The following is an 18,672-nucleotide window of genomic DNA, read 5'->3' as shown; positions in this document are numbered from 1 at the left end:
AATTTAAAATAAAACAATTGCAGTGAAAAAATAGGCACATTTTCATTACCTCTTCCATTTTCCCAGTCACAAAATGGAACACTTAAAAAACATGTTCCTTCATGTAGTGAAACAGTTTTGTAAGAGATGTCCTTAGATTCCATTCTTTGGGTTGTTTACTGTAATACAACAAGTGGAACTATGTGTTTCTGGTACTGTTGCATTTAAGTATTAAGTCTCTTAAAGTACTTAGGTGATTAAGAAGTACATCTTCTTTAAATTCAGCAAGAGGAATGGAAATTGAAGTTGTTTTGTTGTGATGTATAGGTGAATACCAGTGTGATGCAAACACTTGCAGCAATGGTGGAACGTGCTATGATGATGGAGATACATTCCGCTGCTCATGCCCTCCAGAATGGATAGGAAGCACTTGCAACACTGGTAAGCTTTCTGAATTATCTACAGGTGAACCCAGAAGAAGTAGAGAAGTGTTTAAATAATAAATAAATTGTTTAGTAAATAGGCAAACTCTTCTGGCTAGTTCAGAGCTGTTCCAGTTGAGCGGTGACTGAAGTTTAAAGTAACTTTTTCTACTCACCTGACATGATACTGATTTTTAGGAAGCTGTTCTCCTCCGGCTGCATTTCTGGTCTCTTCAATAGCTTCTCCTGAACAGTTTTAGAACACTTGGGCTTGTCTTAATTTGTCTATTAGTCTTCAGAGGCCCTGTGTAAGGGTTTTTCTGGGAACTTAGTTCCCCACTTGGCTTGCGGAGTCATAATGTGAATAAGTTTGTGATGGAGAGGTGTCTGAGCAGGCATACTCGGGAAGAATGGAATGAAGTGCTTCTTTCTGGGGGATTTGCAGGGTTACTGCCTACTGTAGGGAATTACTCTTGTTTTTTTGGAAATTCAGTGTAGTATCTGTGGTGCATCTTTCTGAAAATGAAACTTCCCTTAGGACCAGGAAGCTGAATGAAGGTCATTCAGTACAGTTTTTCTACTTTTTAGATACATTTGCAGCTTTTTATCAAAACCTGAACTTTAAATACTAGTACTTTGTCATGAAGAACACCTCATGATCTAGGTAACTCTCTGCCAAAGCAATAATTTAGCAGTATATGAAGAATGCTTACATAGATGGGGAAGAAAATAAGTAATTCTTCTTAAATAAAATTTCATAGTTCAATTAAACAATTGAATTGGGAGGATGGTGAAGGTAGGTGAGAGATTATCATGCGATGTGGCTATTTTTGGAGCCTTTTGACCTTGTGAGTTTTGAACGGTTGATTTAAATATTGTTCAGGATTGTGATATTGACATACCCAGATGATACATACTCTTTGCTTCCTGTGCTAAATACAGACCTTTTCTGTTTTCAAAGCTAAAAACAGCAGCTGTATTCTAAACCCTTGCATGAATGGTGGAACATGTGTTGGCAGTGGAGATTCCTTTTCATGCATCTGCAAAGAAGGATGGGAAGGACGTACATGCACACAGAGTAAGGCTTTTCTCCTTTCTTCCCCTACATTCCCCTGGGATATTGGGAGTGTCTGGCAGAGAGCTGTTAACTGAAACAAAGCAAGTTTATAGGGTTCGTGTGCCAAAATATCTGAATCATTCAGAGTGGGAGGTAGGTAAAGAAGACGATGCTCGAGTAATGAATGAAGAGTTTGTCATGCTTCTTTTTGTATCTAGTCTCTGCCAAAATAAGACTCTCAGCCTTCTGTAAAAATATAGCTTTTGGAAACGTGTGCAGAGCAGAAAAATCCTCACAGAACTACTAATTTTAATAATGAAAACTATACAGAAAGGTGAGCAGTAGCGTATAAGCTGTTTTCTCTGAGGACAGCAGTAACTACTTTGACATACTAACACAATGAATTGCTTAGGTGGAGTAAAGCCTGCAACTTTGGTTTATTTTTTTCCCTCAAGGCATAACACTGGGGGAGGGAAAAAAATCTAAATTTCAGCTCTGTTTTTACTTTAAGTCTAACGGTGATATGATAATTGAACTTTCTGTACAAGTGTGGAAGAAAACATTCAATTCTGTATTATTTTTCTTTACTTTCCTTGTCAGATATGTTGTTTTCTAAACTGTAGTATTACGTATTAGAAAATAAGTTGTGCCACTAGTTACACTAGTCTGTATTGTTCTTTTTTATAGACACCAATGATTGCAACCCTCATCCGTGGTAAGTATGTGAACTCCAGTTCTGTACCTATTGTGAAAACAAAAGTGAGCACAGTAATATAGATTTCCATTTCAGATTAGAACTAATTCTACTCTAAAATAATTGAAACCAGCCTCTCTAAAATATCTTAAAGCCATTTTTTTTGCCATGCCGTATCTATTCCTTGACAGCAACAAAGACCACAAGTCTATTCTGTATGAACAGATAAAAATATTTTAGTGTACTCTTCGTGCTAGAACTGAATAGTAAATTACAGTGATATGAAGTGAATCAGACTTGATAACATTTGAAACCTTTGCAATTGAGCAGAATAAAAAAGAAAAATTGAAACTTGTTCATTTGCAATAAATAAATTTAAATGCCCTGTTAGATGAATTACTATGTCTAAATGTGTTTTAAAAACAAAATTAAATTTTTGGAAGATACAATGGGAATATTTTGAATATAGAAGTTGATATTTATGGTTGAAGGTGAAATACAGTGTGTGAATGAAGCAAACAATCTGCCTTATCTTTCTCTGTGTTTCATGTATTAAAAAAAGAAACAAACTTGAAAAAGTTTGGGCTTTCTTTATGTTCACTTGGAATTGCTGTTCTATCTCCTTGAGTTCTGTGGATATACTTCCTCATGCATTTGTAGGATGTTGCTGTTTTAACAGGTGACTTACTAAGCAATATTGTTTGTCTAGCACTATACTTTCTCTGTTGATAGCAATAAATTGTTCCCTTAAACAGCAGCAGATGCTTTAAATAACAGAGTTCTTTAACTGGAGACCAATGAAATAATGCAGATGGCTTTTTTAAGTAGACTTGTATTATGAATTAATAGGGACCTTTTAATTCTGCATTGTTGAATAGTGAGGAAAAAAAGAGAAGAGGGACAATGGAAATTTGCATTTGAACACGCTGCCTAAGACTCATCTGTAGACTAGTGAGTCTACCCTGAGAATGCTTGGTGTAATGACAGGTTTATTATTTTTACAGTTACAATGGAGGCATCTGTGTTGATGGGGTGAATTGGTTTCGATGTGAATGTGCACCTGGGTTTGCTGGTCCTGACTGCAGAATTAGTAAGTACCTGCATGGGTAAAGGCCTGAATGGTTGAACCATTCCAGTGCACAAACCTCCTGGTGACCCTTTTTGTGTTAGGTTAGCTGACTTCCAAATAATGAAGCAGAGGCCACCTGTTAAGCCAGGTACTGATACCTTGTGAATATTGCCAAGTTATATGCCTTTATTAATTTCATGAAATGGAGCTGAAGTGACTTGGCCTAAATTACACTGAAAAATTTGGTTTCTGGGTTTCACTGGACAATTCTGAAGGTTCTGGGCTGCTGGTTTCATAGAAGCTTAAGTTTTAAATATTTTTCTTGACAAACAACTTGTTGGTAAAGATGATGTATATCAGCAGGTGTTCCACTTAACATTAGAAACCAAAATCCCCTGAGACTTCACAAATGAAAACAAAAACATCAGGAGTGCAGTGCTGGCACATGAATAACAAAAGTATGATAAAGGTCTTTCAAAGCTAGAAAACAAACCTGTTGCACTGCAATTATTCTAAGGATAGAGGCTGAAAAGAAGGGAGAGCAACAGACCCTAAAACTGTGTTGAAGGATTGTAGAAGAATCTAGTCATGGAGTTTTATTGTTTGGTTGGGAGTTGTTCTGGGGGGGTTTTTTGATGGAATTTTACCATTTTGACTTGCATGGATAGATACCTTATTTTTAGTTTATTTCTACTTTGGAAGATAGGACTTTGAGTCTTCTGTAGCCTTGAGGCTTTTGGGCTTGGTCCTTCCACTCCATCAGTATGGTGATGTGCCTTCAAGTTTAGTCTTCATCCTCATTCTGGCTTAGAGAAAATAAACCACCGCCTCTAGCTGGAGGGCAGCTGCAGCACTTGTAGAAGCATCAGCTTAGTGATCTCTGGATACAGAACCAGGGATGGCAGATGATCCTGTATCTAGGTCCAGACACCCAGAAAGGAATATTGAATTCTGCTTGGGTGCTCCTTCCCCTTGAGGGTAGGACATCACAAATACAAATATTGTGCTTTAATGGAACTGCAGACATTTTTTACTTGTTTAGACTGGTATAAACAGAAGGAGTAGCTCTGACAAAAATGCATTTTACGGATGATACAGAAACAGAGTTAAGTCACTTTTTTCAGCATACAGAGACTGGAGAATCTTAAACTTACATAACTTGAAGAGAGAAGGAAAGAGTAGTTAAACCCCGCTGATGTTTAGATACTCATGTATTTGTGTGAAACTTCATCTTAGTGCACTTTTGAAGGAAACTACAATAGAACCAAAAGCCCTTCCATATCCATTTGATTATTTTCTATTGCCTACATGTGTAGCAGTCTCACTACTGCCATTTATTTTGTTAGCTTTCAAAGTTCAGTCCTTTAAAGACAGAAAATGAGCTGATACTGTGTGTTGGACAAGAACTGGTATTTAAACAGGTTTTTTTGAGGGGTTGGGATTGAATATGAATGCCATTTGTATTCAGTGGATGGAAACCTTTCAAAAGATGCCTTGGAAGAGAAAGGTTAAGGTTGAAAATGAAGCAGTTGGTGCCTGTAGCTTCTGAATTTGGACTCTGTTGCCTTTTGTAGACTGTTGCATAAATTAGTATTGGTCACTTCCCCAGGATAACACATGACACCTTGCCATGCATCTGAATGCACTATGCTTCCCTGCCTTTTTCCATAGATTTCTACAGCTAAGCCTCTGAATCTTGGAAGGTGGGGTTTTTTTTAAGAGGCTTTTGTGCTAAGTATGTATGCACTAAATTAATCTGCTCAGTTACTTCAAGGTTATTGATGTTCATCAAATGTGTTACAAACCAGACTGTTATTCTTCTGCCTCATGGTGACTTGTATTGCACTAAGTCACTTTTTTGAGCATTGTTGAACAAATTAATTGTTCAGCTCTTGCACTGTGATAACTTCATGAAAGCATGTGCTTTTCTAGGAAGTCTAAATGTCTGAGTTTAGCACTAGAACAGGATGTGGGACTTGTTCTATAGCTGAATGTGGGGAAGGCATTAGCACCTTCAGCTCTCCAACACCTCTACTCTGTGAGATGAGTCAGCATATGACTGGTGTTTTAATTACCAGAACTTCAATTAAGGTGCAATTATGAGAAATCTGTTCCAGGTTACTGCTGAAATGATAGAACTGTTTAATTAGGAGATGAATTCTGAGGAGAAACCGTCCTTTGCGTTTAGAAAAGGAGGTATTGTCAAATTACATCTCAGTAAATTATTAATTACAATGTTCTGTGTCTTTGTCTCTGAGTTTTACCTATTTTCTCTCTAGATATTGATGAATGCCAGTCTTCCCCTTGTGGATATGGTGCCACCTGTATAGATGAGATAAATGGATACCGATGCACTTGTCCCCCTGGAAGAATTGGTCCAAGATGCCAAGAAGGTATTCCTATATCTGCTATCAACCTCTACCCAAAAATCAGTAGGGCACAATGTAGCCAGTTTATATACAGTAGACTGATGTGAAAGGAACAGTAGCTAGTATTTTTTTATTTAAATTTGTATAATTTTAACTTTGAAGAGATGAAGCGTCTGAGTGTGGTTTTGTTGGTTTTTTGGGGTTTTTTTTCTTTAGTGATTGGACTTGGGAAGCCTTGCTGGCTTAAAGGAATGACTTTTCCCCATGGGAGCCGGTGGGAACAAGAATGCAACAGCTGCCACTGTTTGGATGGCCGTATTGACTGCACCAAGGTAGGCATTTTGAGCTGTATTTTTTAAATTCTTCTGGCTGAAATTTGCTCTTCTTCATGCACAAGTTTGTATTTGTCTCTCCTAAATTTCCTTTGTTAAAAAAAAAAGGCTACTTCCTGTAAAAGTACTTATGGATTGTCTTTATAATCCTAAGTACTGTCCTGCTCTCTACCTGGTAGAACAGGCTCTCTAGAGCTCTTGTTACAGAAAATGAAATATTAGCTGGAATAATGATCCTTGAAAGGATAAATAAATTACTCTGCTAAAACTTTCCAAACACAATTTTAGAGCTCTTAATTTTGTGTAACATTAGTTCCAAGGTGAAGGACATGTTGGAAGAAGTTTTTTCAGTGGGTATTAATTGCCTTTTTGTATTGTCCTTTAGTGGCTTTATGAACTGACAGATTTCAACCTTTATTTATTATGGACTATATCCTGGTGGTTGTGACTTAGAAAAAGTAAAACTAACCTAAATGCAGATTGAACATGTGTGTTAGTGTATGTGCTCCAAGCCTTTCTGCCCTTCTGAGATAGCATTTCTCAGTGGATTTGTGGTACCTGTGCAACTTTATATCACAGCTGGAGAGAGAGAAGGAAGGTTGGTGCTGCTTGGCAAGTTGTAGGGCTAAGTAGGTGGCTCCAGCTGAGCACTAATAGCACTTAGAACATTGCCTAACATGGCAGTCTGCCCATCTTTCGCTGGGAGCACTGGTTAAAAAACCTCCAGGTTTTATCTATCCAGCATCTTTTTTTTTTTTTTATTTTTAGCTAAGCGCACACTGTAGGCAAAGAAGTAGCTAAGTCTTGCACTTAGTAATTTAGAAATGCTATTTTAGACCCTTTATGGTGCTGTGATTTTAAGTTTGAGATGTCTTCAGAAGATAACAGTATGTGAAGGTAACTAGAATCTCAAATGGTGGGTGCTGTAAATACAAATTATCAGTGTGTGGTACTTGGTTCTTTCCTGCGTAAGGGAACAAATTCACTTCCTTGCTGACAGTTGTGCTTTAAGAATCTGTAAGTTTCTGCACTAATAGCTGTAGAATATTATGTAGAATCTGAAAGGTTACATGGAATCACAGAATATCCTGAGTTGGAAGGGACCCACAAGGATCCTTGAAGTCCAGCTCCTGGAAAGGAGCTATGTTTGGAAACTCCCTGCACCTCAGTAATTTGTGGGTACCAGGATACTGTTTTCTTTTGGGAGTGTGGTTGAAGTGGCAGTGCTTATCACCAGTGTACATCAGCTCTTAACATATTCAGCATTTTCTGGCAAGGGTCTCAGCATAAATACTGAAGAAATTAATCTTTGTGGAGATATTTCTCTTTCTAGATTATAGAAGCCTGGATGACTAGATTAAAATAAATACTTAAATTTCTGTATAGCTCAGTTATGTGGGACAAATCCATAAACTTCTAAGGAGATCTGCCCAGTCAGTGGTTTCTCGGGTTATTTTTGCCCAGTTTTTTACTCTTCTGTCTGTACAAAATGTCCTCAGTTTGTGGAAGAGCAACTCCATCTGCTACTAGACTACAGCAGTATCAAAATATGGATATTTTGCAGTCAGCAGTAGATGATGACCATCTTACATGAATTCCTTATTTTGATTTGAACAATTACCTGTAACAGGACTTTCTTTTCAATTTCTAGGTGTGGTGTGGAAAAAAACCTTGTCTGTTACACAAATACTGGGATAGTTCAAATAACCAGTGTCCTATGGGTCAAGAATGCCAGGAGAAGTACATGAAATGCTTTCAGCCACCGTGCACAGACTGGGGAGAATGCAGTGCCTCTGAACCTCTGCCTATCAATATCAAGTGTCTGCCTAATTCTGGGTACTTGGACAATGACTGTGCTAGAATTACTTTAATTTTTAACGGAGACAAAGTCCCCCAGGTAAGAATAGAATTCATAATGAAGTATGGTAATATATGTAGAGATCTATTCTATGTCACAGCATGGAAGATTAAGGTTTCTAGTATGACCTCTTGCTATTATAAACTTGCAAAATCCATTACTAGACTCCTCTGTTGCTGTGAATTGTGCTTTGTCTAAAGGGTGAGGCAAAATTAGGGTTTGTACAGAATATTTTCTTTCTTTAGTCTTGAACTATTTACATTTCAAGATGGGTTCAGACTGTACTAGGATAGTCATGCAAGCTCAGTTTTTCACCCTTCATTCCAAAACCCTGTTCTTCACTTTTCTGCCCTTTCTTGCTACTGTGTTTGCTGCCTTCATTGGGTTTTAGTAACTGCAAGAACTCAAGGTGTTTATTTTTCCATGCCATTTTTCACTTGAGCTAAAAACATACCATCTCCCTTGCTTCTAACAGGGCACTACAACAGAAAATATCTGTTCTGAAATTCGGTATTTACCAGCTACTAGGACTGTTTCTAGGGACAGGACTCTGATAATATTATGTGATCTGTCTTACTCTACAGAGAACGCAGTGGAAGTTGCTATTGTAAGTACGAGACCTGTATTAATATATATACAAAAATGTTTTCTTATTAGTTTTTGCTGGGGAAGAGGTCATTTAAGCTTGTTCCACTTGCATGCAGGTGGTGAAATCTGTGGCTTAGTCTTGACTGCAAAGCAATTTTGTGATCTCACAATTTCCTGTAGCGGCAGAGAGCTGAAATTGCAGGTCTCACTAGTGACAGAAGGCTACTACAACCTTCAGATAAATTAGTCTTTAGAATAATTCAGCCCAAATTAGAGAACAGGTGCCTACTTGTTCTGTCAGAAATCTTGGGCTATTGACCTTCTCAGTAAGGAGATATGGTTGCAGGTGGCTGGATTGGATCTTATGAAGAGGTTTCTGCTGTGCATTTAGAGCATGGCTGCTTCAGGGTGTTCATTAAACACAAGGTACTAAGTGAGAAGTGGAAGAAGGTGCAAGATGAGTAGATGAAAGTAACTGTTGCCCTAATGAGCTCAAGACTTGCTTTAGAGGCACTTACAACTCAATCACTTGATGCCAGTGTCTAGCTTTGATTTCAAGAAAGGGTTAATTTTCACAGTAAATGTTTATCCAGGCAGAAGCTGGACTGTCTGTCTCTTCTAGTACTGTAAAGAACATGCTGAGCCATGATGCAGGGAGCAAAGTGTATGGTATAAATAGAGCAGACTGTTATTAGTCCAGGCTTCTATCTAGATAATCCACATCTTGAACTGCTCCAAACTATGACTAAGTTTAGCTCATCAGTTTCAGTAACATGGAAGTCACTGCCTTTCCTTTGAGGTGTGCTAGATTAGCAAGTAGGCACATTATCCACCATCTGCAGTTTGGGCAGAGCCAGCCCATGCTATTGCTATGGTAAACTTCTAGAGTACTGTTTGTAGCTACTGTCAGGCAAATTCAACCTAGTGAACTCAATTAAGGTCTAGCTGTAGTACATTTCCATGGTTAGGTGATTGCAATAACTTCTTGTTTTTCCCCTTCCCTCCCTTTAGTCCTTTGTCCCGCACCGAGATGAACAAGATAACAGCCTCATACAGAATGCTGCTAATACAATAGTGAATGCCATCACTAAGCGACAGAACAGCACTGTTATGTTGGCAGTAACTGAAGTCAAAGTAGAGACCATCGTTGTTGGGAATTCATCATCAGGTAAGTCTCCCAGCTCATACCTCCTGTATATGTGTGTAAGTGTTTTCTGTTCCCCTGCTGTCGGTCTTCCCTTGTCATTCTTTACATGTTGGGGAAAATGGTAGATCAGGTTGTGTCTTTAACTGGTATAACTAACTGAAGAGAAAGTGGCTTTAAAAACAAGATTTTTGTGCTTGTGTGCTGGTTTAAACTTAACTTCATCCCCAATGTGATATCCCCAGATACTCTTGCTGCGGTTTTGGATCTAACTTCCACTGCAGTTCCCCAGTCTAAGCATACCTTTCACAAGATCAGGAGTTGCTCTTGTGTGTGGTTCCAGTCCTTTTCAATTCTCCTACATTAACCTTAGACCAATATCAACCCTTGATGTTGCAGCACTGAGGCTGTGAGGAATTAAAAATATGGGGAGGGGGAAGACAGTGTGGTACCAATATCTTCTGAAGTGCTTATGTATTATTTACTTCAGGAATTAAAGATGTGTAGTTTTTTCCAATACTTTGCCGTGATAATGTAAAACTTTGCTCCCTTCATCATATGTTTCTGACTAGTGCACAGCTGGTTTAAAATGTAATGTTCATTCCTCTTACAGAGGATATAGTGAGATTGGAGACCTTTATCTCTGAATATTGGCTCTCCTAGAGCTGTGCCAAAATAAGCGGTTGAAGATTTTGCATGCCTGTGTTCCTGCCTGGGGGAGGCAGGAGATGGTCTTGTGGAAGACTGCTAGTAGGCTCAAGTTCAACTAAACCCCAGAGTGAAAAATCTTACAATGGTAGGAGACTCTCCCAACTTTTTCCTAGACCTCCCCAACATAATCTTTTGGAAGATCTTCCACCCATAGTCCAAACAATTAGTAGATTGCCTGGTTCCACTTTCCTTGCATTTCCCTTCTAGGAAATGCCTTTCATCTGTTAAAGTCTTGGCAAATGTATTATTTCCTTAGCTCTCCTCAAGGAGTGTACCCTCTTTGTTCTTGTCTCGAACAGCAGTTTTGTAGATGATAAAGAATTGAGCTGAGATTCTGACGTACTTCAGCCTCTGTTTTCTTGATTGCATGTTAAATGCTAGGGAAAAAGGGATGTGGATTACTTTGCCTCCTACTTCCGATAAGATTTAAAGATTCTCCAAAATTAGTGGATGAACTCTGATTCTCTTGCAGAATGATTTCTAGACTCCACATTTTAGCATGGATGCTATATAGGCCCCTAGTTCTTTAAGTGGGGTTGTTCTGAAGTAAACTGTAACCTGGACACTCATGTTGTTTGATTTGGTTTGGTTTATTGTTACCCCTTAATTGGGTAAGGTAGGTGGAAACCTATCACAAAATGTGGTGTCAAACCTATGTGTGTGTTGAGAATCTCATTTCTATGGGATGCTCAAGTGTCTAGGTGGAGATGATCATTTTGACACTTCATTGATTTTTCTCCGTCTTAAAGAAAAAGTAGTCTGAATTTGGAATCTGTAGGCATGCAATTTTGTATAAGAACCTGTTATTAAGTAAACTTGAATCCCTGGTACTGTGACAAAATAACAGATGTGATAGCGGTAAGAATGCAAGCTTTGTATTCTAATATTGGAGAAGCTGTTATGAAGAGCTCCTTTTTCCTTGAAGTATTTCTTCCATTCATGGATTAGTGTTAAATTGCTTATGAAAAATAAGGATAGAATAGCAGTTACTCGTTCAAGTACAATACTTCCCCAGACTGTTAAAATACAATTTTTAGATCCCTTGAGGCCAACCATGTTGGCAGTTTACTCACCCCCCTTTACCAAAAGGAAGTGTTTGAGGATGTGTCACATTCCACATAGGAATATACTCAGAAGACACTTGAATGTTAGAGTGAACGACTGTGGTGTTGAAACACTGGTTGGTTTTGTACAGTGTAAGCAGATGTCTTGAAACTGCTGAGGGAATTTGTTTGGATCAGACATTAGAGTGATGAGTTGACAGCATTTGCCTGCAGAGCTGTTGAATGATCCCATGCTTTCTACAAAAAAACAAAGCGCCTCATGTCTTGTTGCCTCTTACCACATGTGGGTTTTTGCTTATTAAGAAGAATAGAAAAAGTTGTTATCCTGTCCTAACTGTAAAGCACTTGAGGAAGGGGGCGGGGGGGGAAGTCCAAACAGACATACATTTTCAGGAATGTTTTCCTAGAGAAATAATCTAGGTTCTGTGGCTGGGAGAACACCAGAGTGAGGTTTGGATTGGGAATGTGGAGAAAAGCAATTGCCTCAACTCCTTTTGTTTGTTCATTGAGTAGCGAAGACTCTTGTCTCTAGTAACAATATTCTGATGTTTCATTCTGAAGGAAAGATGGAACATCCTAGAGAGTGCATGATCAATTTGATTACATAGCTCTAACCTGAATGTTTCTGGAGATCGTTGATACATAAATGTCTGTAGATTTGATGTTAAAGGACTGATAGTAAATGCAGGACATATTTGTGATGCAAGTGTCAGTACTTCCAGAGCAACTTACAGGTACTACTCTATAGCCTGCCTCCTACTGGGATAGGCTCTTAGGAGTCATTACTGAGGTTTTCTGGGCCAACTTCCGTGTGGGTGCTTGAGAAAGATGCTACTTATATAACCAGTTTGTCTTTTGGAGGGGAAAAAAACATCTCAAATGGAGCATTCCTCACTCATCATTAATCACAGAAAACTCTTAACTTTAAACTAGTAAAGAGCACTTCCAGATGGACTGGTGCATTTAGGCAGTTATGATTGTGCTATAAAGGCATCTTACTTCCTTTGTCCCAAAAATATCTTTCAATGAGTAACCTGTAGCTAAGTATGGATGCTTCTCTTGCAGGTGTCCAGTGCTATGTATCTTGTTCTGTTAACTGAAGACTTTATTTCTTTTCGTTTGCCCTCTAGATTATTTGGTTCCAATTCTTTGTGCGGTATTTAGCATTGTGTGGCTGACTTGTATAATCATCTGTGTGTGGTGGACTCGGAAGAGAAGAAAAGAGAGAGAGAGAAGCCGTCCTCCCAGAGAAGAGGGTGCCAATAACCAGTGGGCGCCTTTAAATCCCATCAGAAATCCTATAGACAGATCTTATAGTAACAAAGACATTCGTTATGAATGCAAAAACTTCATATCTCCTCAAAAAAGAACTTGTGATGCAGTAGAGGAGTACATAGAGTATGAGGAAGAGGAGGATGAAGAGGAGGAAAGAGATGAGGAAATGGACAAATTCCTCTCTCACAAACTCACAAAGCCTTTGCCGACAAAGGTATCTGACACATCAGAGAGCAGTCCAGTAAAGAAATCCCATCAAATAGGCAAAATGGACAACAGATCTGTAAAAAATGTGAATGCATCAAACTTTGAAGGCAGTAGAGTCTAACCTGTATTTGGGACGTAGGCAGACTGCGCCTGCGCTTACTGGGGAGGGGAAAAATTGACATCTCCACTTTGCATCAAGGACTAAAAATATCTGGAGTCAAATGTTCATAGTTTCTTTATTTTGTGTAAAAAAAAAATAAATAAAAATAATAAATAAAATTTATTTTGTTTCTTTAGCCTTGTATAAATTATTCAATGACTGTCAGATGAAAAAAAATGAGTAATCTTTGATAGTTGCTATTTTTGTAAAGTTTACTTATAATACACTCGCTGTGTGGCAGAGGAGAGGTTGTATTTTCAATATGTGTAAAGTTTATTACAAAAGACTGTACACTGTTTACAGAATGTATTTCTTTTTATTACTTGCTCTAATTTAATGGTGGCTTTAAAACCTCCTGGTTGAGGAAATTGTGTGAACTTTAAACTGCTTTCTTGACTTTGAATCTCTATTAATGGCAGCTCACTGCACTTGTTACGTTAGTAGCTTCTGTAAGAGTTTTTCCAAATTTGCCTTACACACTTTGTAATAGGAACAAAAAAAAATAATTATAGAGATCTTTCAACTGTGGTTTAAAAGTGGCCTTTTTATTTCTGTTTAATTACTTTAGAATTGCAGTATTGAAGCATGTGACAAGTGCCTTGAGATTAAACTTTTTCTATAGCAACTGTCAAAGACTGCCATATCAATATAGTAAAATTGTGAGAACTCTAGGTTCCCCAACTGACACAGTTTATTTTCTAATAGTGAAAGTGCTTTTTTGTAAATATGTACATATTAAATGAATCACTCTGTATATTTGATTTAATAAGTTAAATATTTTGGTCTTTTTTTTTTTTTTTACATGTCATTCCTTTTAATTTATGTTGCAGAAAAGGAGGTTCTATGGCAGTTTATAAGACTTTTTTTGGTATAATGTCCAGATTAGAAAATGATGTTAATACAATCAATGTTAGGAATCTGTTGGTCATTTGTATTTACATAGGAACATAACCACTCTATGTGTAAATAGATCCAGAAATGTTTGTTTATCCCCATGTTCAGCCCATCTCAAGAACACTAACGGGTGCATCTACTGTACAGTACCAACATAGCGAGGCATTGTTTTTTTCTTTTGTGAATATGTTAATTACATGTGGTATTACTTTTTTTTTTTTTTTTGCGTTTAAATACAGGCCTAATGAAGGGAACAATATTTTCCTCAATCTTGTTTCTGTTGTGCTTTGTTCATCTTTTGCTCTAAAGGAAAAAAGGCTGGCAAGCTCAGAGGACGGGAGTATCTCCATTAGAAATGGTTATATGTTATGGAAGGCTTATGCTTTTTTTTTTTTTAAGGCTTTTATTATTGCTGTTAACTGGGCAAACTATAAGTTGGTTTTTTTTTTTTAATTACTGAAGAAGCATAACACTACATACACCTAGTTACCCTGCCACTGAGAGGAACAGACGTCTGAGAGTGTAAACTCTGGCCCATGAACAATGTAAACATGAATGTTTTGAAACCAGTTATTTTATACAGGAATGCAGGATTTGCTTTGCAGGATCATCTGTATTAGTACATTTTTTTGACATGTTGTTAAAAAAAAAAAACTTTCAGAAAAGAAACTATTTATTAAAGCATTTTATAATGATGTTTGTTGTAACTTTTTTACTTGTGCTAAATATTCAAAACTTATTTTGATAACCTGGTTAGGAGTTAGTTTAGAAAAGGGTACTATCCTTCTCATGTTCCCCAGTATAATCCTGAGTATTTAAACCAAAAACACTTTTTTTCTGCTACTCTTGTAACTTTTTGTACTGTAATGCTGCTGTCTTCCATAATCTAATAAAATGATTCCCTCAGTGTGTGTAAGATACTTCAGGTTGTGTTTGCTTTCTAAGTGCTTTGTAGTTCGGATGTGACAAGGCTAAACAGAGGAGGAGTGAAAGTCCTGACTTAATTCCCGGTACTTCCCGTAACCTGAGCGTTCAGCCTGCACCGAGCGCCGACACTTCCTGAGCCCGCTTGGCAGCCTTGTCCTGTGCCCACGCTGCTGACAGTCTGTGGAGGAGGTGGTGGTGTCCCACGTGTGCTTTAGAGACAGGGACACCTCCAGTTCCTAAACTGGGGCTCTCCCTGCGCTGCCCCTCTGCAAAGCACAAGGGCTGTGTTTTAGCTGCCAGGAGTTGGACTGGATGATCCTTGTGGGTCCCACCCAGCTCAGGATATTCTGTGGTTGTGTGTACGATCTTTTGCAGTGGGTTCTTCTCCTGGCTGCTGAGTGAAGGCTTGTCTGAGCAGCAGCGTTTTGATTCCTCGGGTGAGAAGAGCATGCAGAGGCCTGAGGTGATATCCTTGCCAAATTGAGTTGGATTTTAAAGTAATACCTTCCTCCTCTATTCTGCAGCTGTTTGTGTCATGCTCCAATTTCAGTTCACTAGGTCTATGCCTGTTTCTTGCAGTGGCTTTGTATGGAATAATTTTTGCAGTAAAAGGTGAATTCTTGTGTAAGGTAATATGGAATATAAAACTTGGATTTTTCCTAATAGCTATCAACCTCCAAAGAAGAATTGTAGATCCTAGCAGAACTTTTTACTCCAATCATCATACAGCTACTTTGTTACTGCTTTCCTTGAAGTATTTGCTTGTCTCTGTCATGATAAGCGAGAGTTTGTTTCTAAGTCAGTTCTCAAGATCAAGTTCTGTTACCTTTCTCAAAAGGAGAAATAGATTTATATACATACAGAGTAAAGACTGTTGCTGTTCTGTCGTGCATCTGTCAGCTGGCTCACTACTCCCAAAGGTGCTGATTCTGCTTCTTCACAGTACTGAAATAGCATATAAAGTAATGGGGGCATAAGAATGGTCATCACCTGCTATTCTAAACAAAGTGTCTGCTGTGTTCAGGACTGTGGATTCACTAAACCACCACAGATGAGTGTTTAGCTTTGTAGTGCTCTTTGCCTTCCAAAAACCAAGAATTATTTCGTGCCTCCTTCATGTGATGGGCAAGTTATGTATGCTGAGATGCATGGAACAAGATGAATAAAGTAGGAGTTGAACAAAAAGTGAGCTTTTTAACTTGCACAAATTAACCTTAATCTACTTTATGCAGATTTTATTTTTATGCTGCTCTTAAATTACTTGTATGTTTTCTCCACATACCCGAAATCACCTTATTCAGTAGTTTTGTTTCCTTTTGATTTTTACAAGAAGTGCTGAACCCTTATATCTCAACTAAGCATGAGGGTACTACCAGAATCATATATTGCAAGAGCTACATAATGAAGAAAACTAATAAATGGACTCTTCCTCAAGATTTTTCTACATAATGAGTAGTTTTGTGCTAATTTTTCTTCTCTGATGCTCTTTTCAAGATCTGATGTTACCCTGAATCACCTGGTGAACCTGATTCTTCTGGCCATTTGCTGTTGTCTGGTTTGTTCTCCAGCAGGCCATGTAATTACTTCTCTTGAGATCAGACTATGCTCAGCTAGAAAGTTAGTTCAAACAGCAAAATAACTTGTTCATACCTTTTCAAGAATAACCTAAGAGTTGAAAGGCATTTTGGTCACTGCCTTGAAAGCTGTAGAGGACACTAGTTGCTAAGCTAATTGTGAGGTAGCTTGGACAACAGGGATTGGGGTGGCATGAAATTAACTTGCAGAGGAATTTCTATTAGAGTTATGATATGTGTGACAGAATTGAACTCCCTCATTATTCTCGAGTGCTGGTGGGCTATTTTACTCCTTTGGATGCACCAGAGAGAGAATGAGCCTGAAGAAGAGTTCAAATAGTTTGTGAGCTGTCCTGGGGAGGTTCCATCTCTTCTGTTAGACAGTCGAACTCTGACCTTTGGGGGGTTTATTTTGTGTGAAGGGGGGTGGTAGAGGTTGGCTTTACTCTCCCTCAATGGTAAAGTGAGCGTTTGAGTCACTTTCAGTTTGAATCTTGCTCTTGCTTTGGAAAAAACTCAGACTTGCTGTGTTCAGTGCTACAAAGCAGTCCCTAACTAGCCTTGTGTCATTATTTCATCACAGGTGGTGGAATAAAGAATGGGCTTGTAAAAAAGTAACGGAACAAAAGGTCCTCTTGGGAATGAGAGATGACTGAATCCTTCCCAAGATCATCCTTGTTACGGCACCCATTCTTGTGAAAATGTTTCTGTACAAATATGTAGAACTTTTTGCTTTTGCTCTGTATACATTATGCTCTGTGTATTTTGTTAGTGTGATGGGGACTTAGACTAAGTACAAAAATGTCTCTTCTTCGACCATTTGATTGTAAACATGTGCTTGCAATCAAATGTTTATAAGTGAATGTCATATGTAATATTCTGAAGAAGGAAGTTTTTTTCTACAAGAATCATTAAGTTTTTGGATGGTTTATATGAGTCTCCTTTTTACATTGTATATACTAATTCTAGAGCAAGAAGAAACAGCCAATGTACAGGGCAGTGTACATTACAAATGAGTTGAACAGAGCCCCACCTGTCCTGCTTCAAAGTTAACAATCCAGTTTTTTTGCAGACAATCAGCAGGATTTCATAGAGTCATGGAATGGTTTGGCTTGGAAGGGACCTTAAGAATGATCTAGTTCCAACGCCCCTACTGTGAGCAGGGACACCTTCCACTAGAAAAGGTTGCTCAAAATCCCATCCAACTTGGCCTTGAACACTTCCAGGGATTGGGGATCCATAAGTTCTCCTGACAACCTGTTCCAATGCCTCACCACTCTCAAAGTGAAGAATTTCTCCCTAATATCTAATCTAAATCTTCAGTTTAAAGCCTTTGTCCTGCCAGTACATGCCTTTAGGAACTGGAAGGTGCTATAAGATCTCCATTCATCAGGCATGTATTTTTCCACAGACTGAATACTGTCATCTTCATGATTTTTGCAACCAGTGACAAGTCCCATAGTTCGTACCTGTAACCCATTCCTACAACTGTGTGGGTGGAGCACATCCTTCTCAAAGGGTACTTTGCAATACCTTTATGAAAGGAGTGTGGAAATCAACTAGCTTGAGGGACAAAATGACCCAGTCTTTAGAAGCTCAGGGGAGGAACTTCAGTTAATTTTTTCCCTAGCACCAAAGCTGCTTCAGTTTTTTTCTGGATGGGCAAAAACAAAACAAAACAAAAAAATCAGAGAAACCTTAAGCAACATTTAGGCACTGTGGTTTTACTCACAGTAATATACTCCATCCGTATTACTTTTAAGAGACACAAGGAATGTGTGCTTTTCTGAAAACCAAACTAAGATTTCTTTTTTTTTCAGTGGTGGATAACACAGAGGGACCACTTTCCAGGTGTAAATGTGACTAGGGAGGCACGATGTTTTCTGACCCTTGGGTTCCCAAGAACACTTTCCAGTGTTTTGGGAAAAAAACAAAACAAAACAAAAAACAAACCAAAAAAACCCAAAACAGCGAAATGCAAATTCTTCAGCTCTGTTTGGTAGGGAGAGTCTTGTTAACTTGTAGATCTTTCTCAGCTGCTATTCTATCTTCTCTCCCACCCATCTGAAGGAGGCTTGGGTTGGAGGGGACTTCTTTGGCAGATTTGCTGTGCTGATAGACTATGGATGGAAGAAGGTTGAGCAGGGAGCTGTGGAGCAGGTTTGGAAACTGCTGTGGCAGCTTCATACAGAAGGCCCTTTGAAGGCTTGGCCATCTGCCTGGAGGCATAACTCTGGGCATAACCCCACCTATTAATTAATGAAGCCCTACCTGTGGGTGGAAGTCGGTTCAGCCAACGACTGTACTGGTGCAGATCAAAGGTCCACATAGTCTGGTATCCTCTGTCC

General features: G+C 38.5%; 1 protein-coding gene across 1 annotated transcript in view; it reads left to right on the top strand.

Moving 5' to 3' along the window:
• JAG2 (jagged canonical Notch ligand 2) overlaps nucleotides 1–14,743 on the top strand; it is a 70,330-nt gene extending 55,587 nt beyond the window's left edge. The window contains exons 17-26 of the mRNA XM_032691412.1: nucleotides 307–420; nucleotides 1,363–1,479; nucleotides 2,146–2,173; nucleotides 3,157–3,242; nucleotides 5,501–5,614; nucleotides 5,807–5,922; nucleotides 7,574–7,819; nucleotides 8,256–8,387; nucleotides 9,380–9,536; nucleotides 12,418–14,743. Coding sequence (XP_032547303.1) covers nucleotides 307–420; nucleotides 1,363–1,479; nucleotides 2,146–2,173; nucleotides 3,157–3,242; nucleotides 5,501–5,614; nucleotides 5,807–5,922; nucleotides 7,574–7,819; nucleotides 8,256–8,387; nucleotides 9,380–9,536; nucleotides 12,418–12,890 — 1,583 coding nt within the window. The 3' untranslated portion in view covers nucleotides 12,891–14,743. The remainder of the gene's footprint in view (nucleotides 1–306; nucleotides 421–1,362; nucleotides 1,480–2,145; nucleotides 2,174–3,156; nucleotides 3,243–5,500; nucleotides 5,615–5,806; nucleotides 5,923–7,573; nucleotides 7,820–8,255; nucleotides 8,388–9,379; nucleotides 9,537–12,417) is intronic.
• Nucleotides 14,744–18,672: the final 3,929 nt, after the last annotated feature.

This window comes from Chiroxiphia lanceolata, chromosome 6 (genome assembly GCF_009829145.1).
Source record: "Chiroxiphia lanceolata isolate bChiLan1 chromosome 6, bChiLan1.pri, whole genome shotgun sequence".
Lineage (NCBI taxonomy): Eukaryota > Metazoa > Chordata > Aves > Passeriformes > Pipridae > Chiroxiphia > Chiroxiphia lanceolata.
The sequence above is the reverse complement of the archived record's forward strand: the minus strand, read 5'-3'. Positions and strand labels throughout refer to the sequence as shown.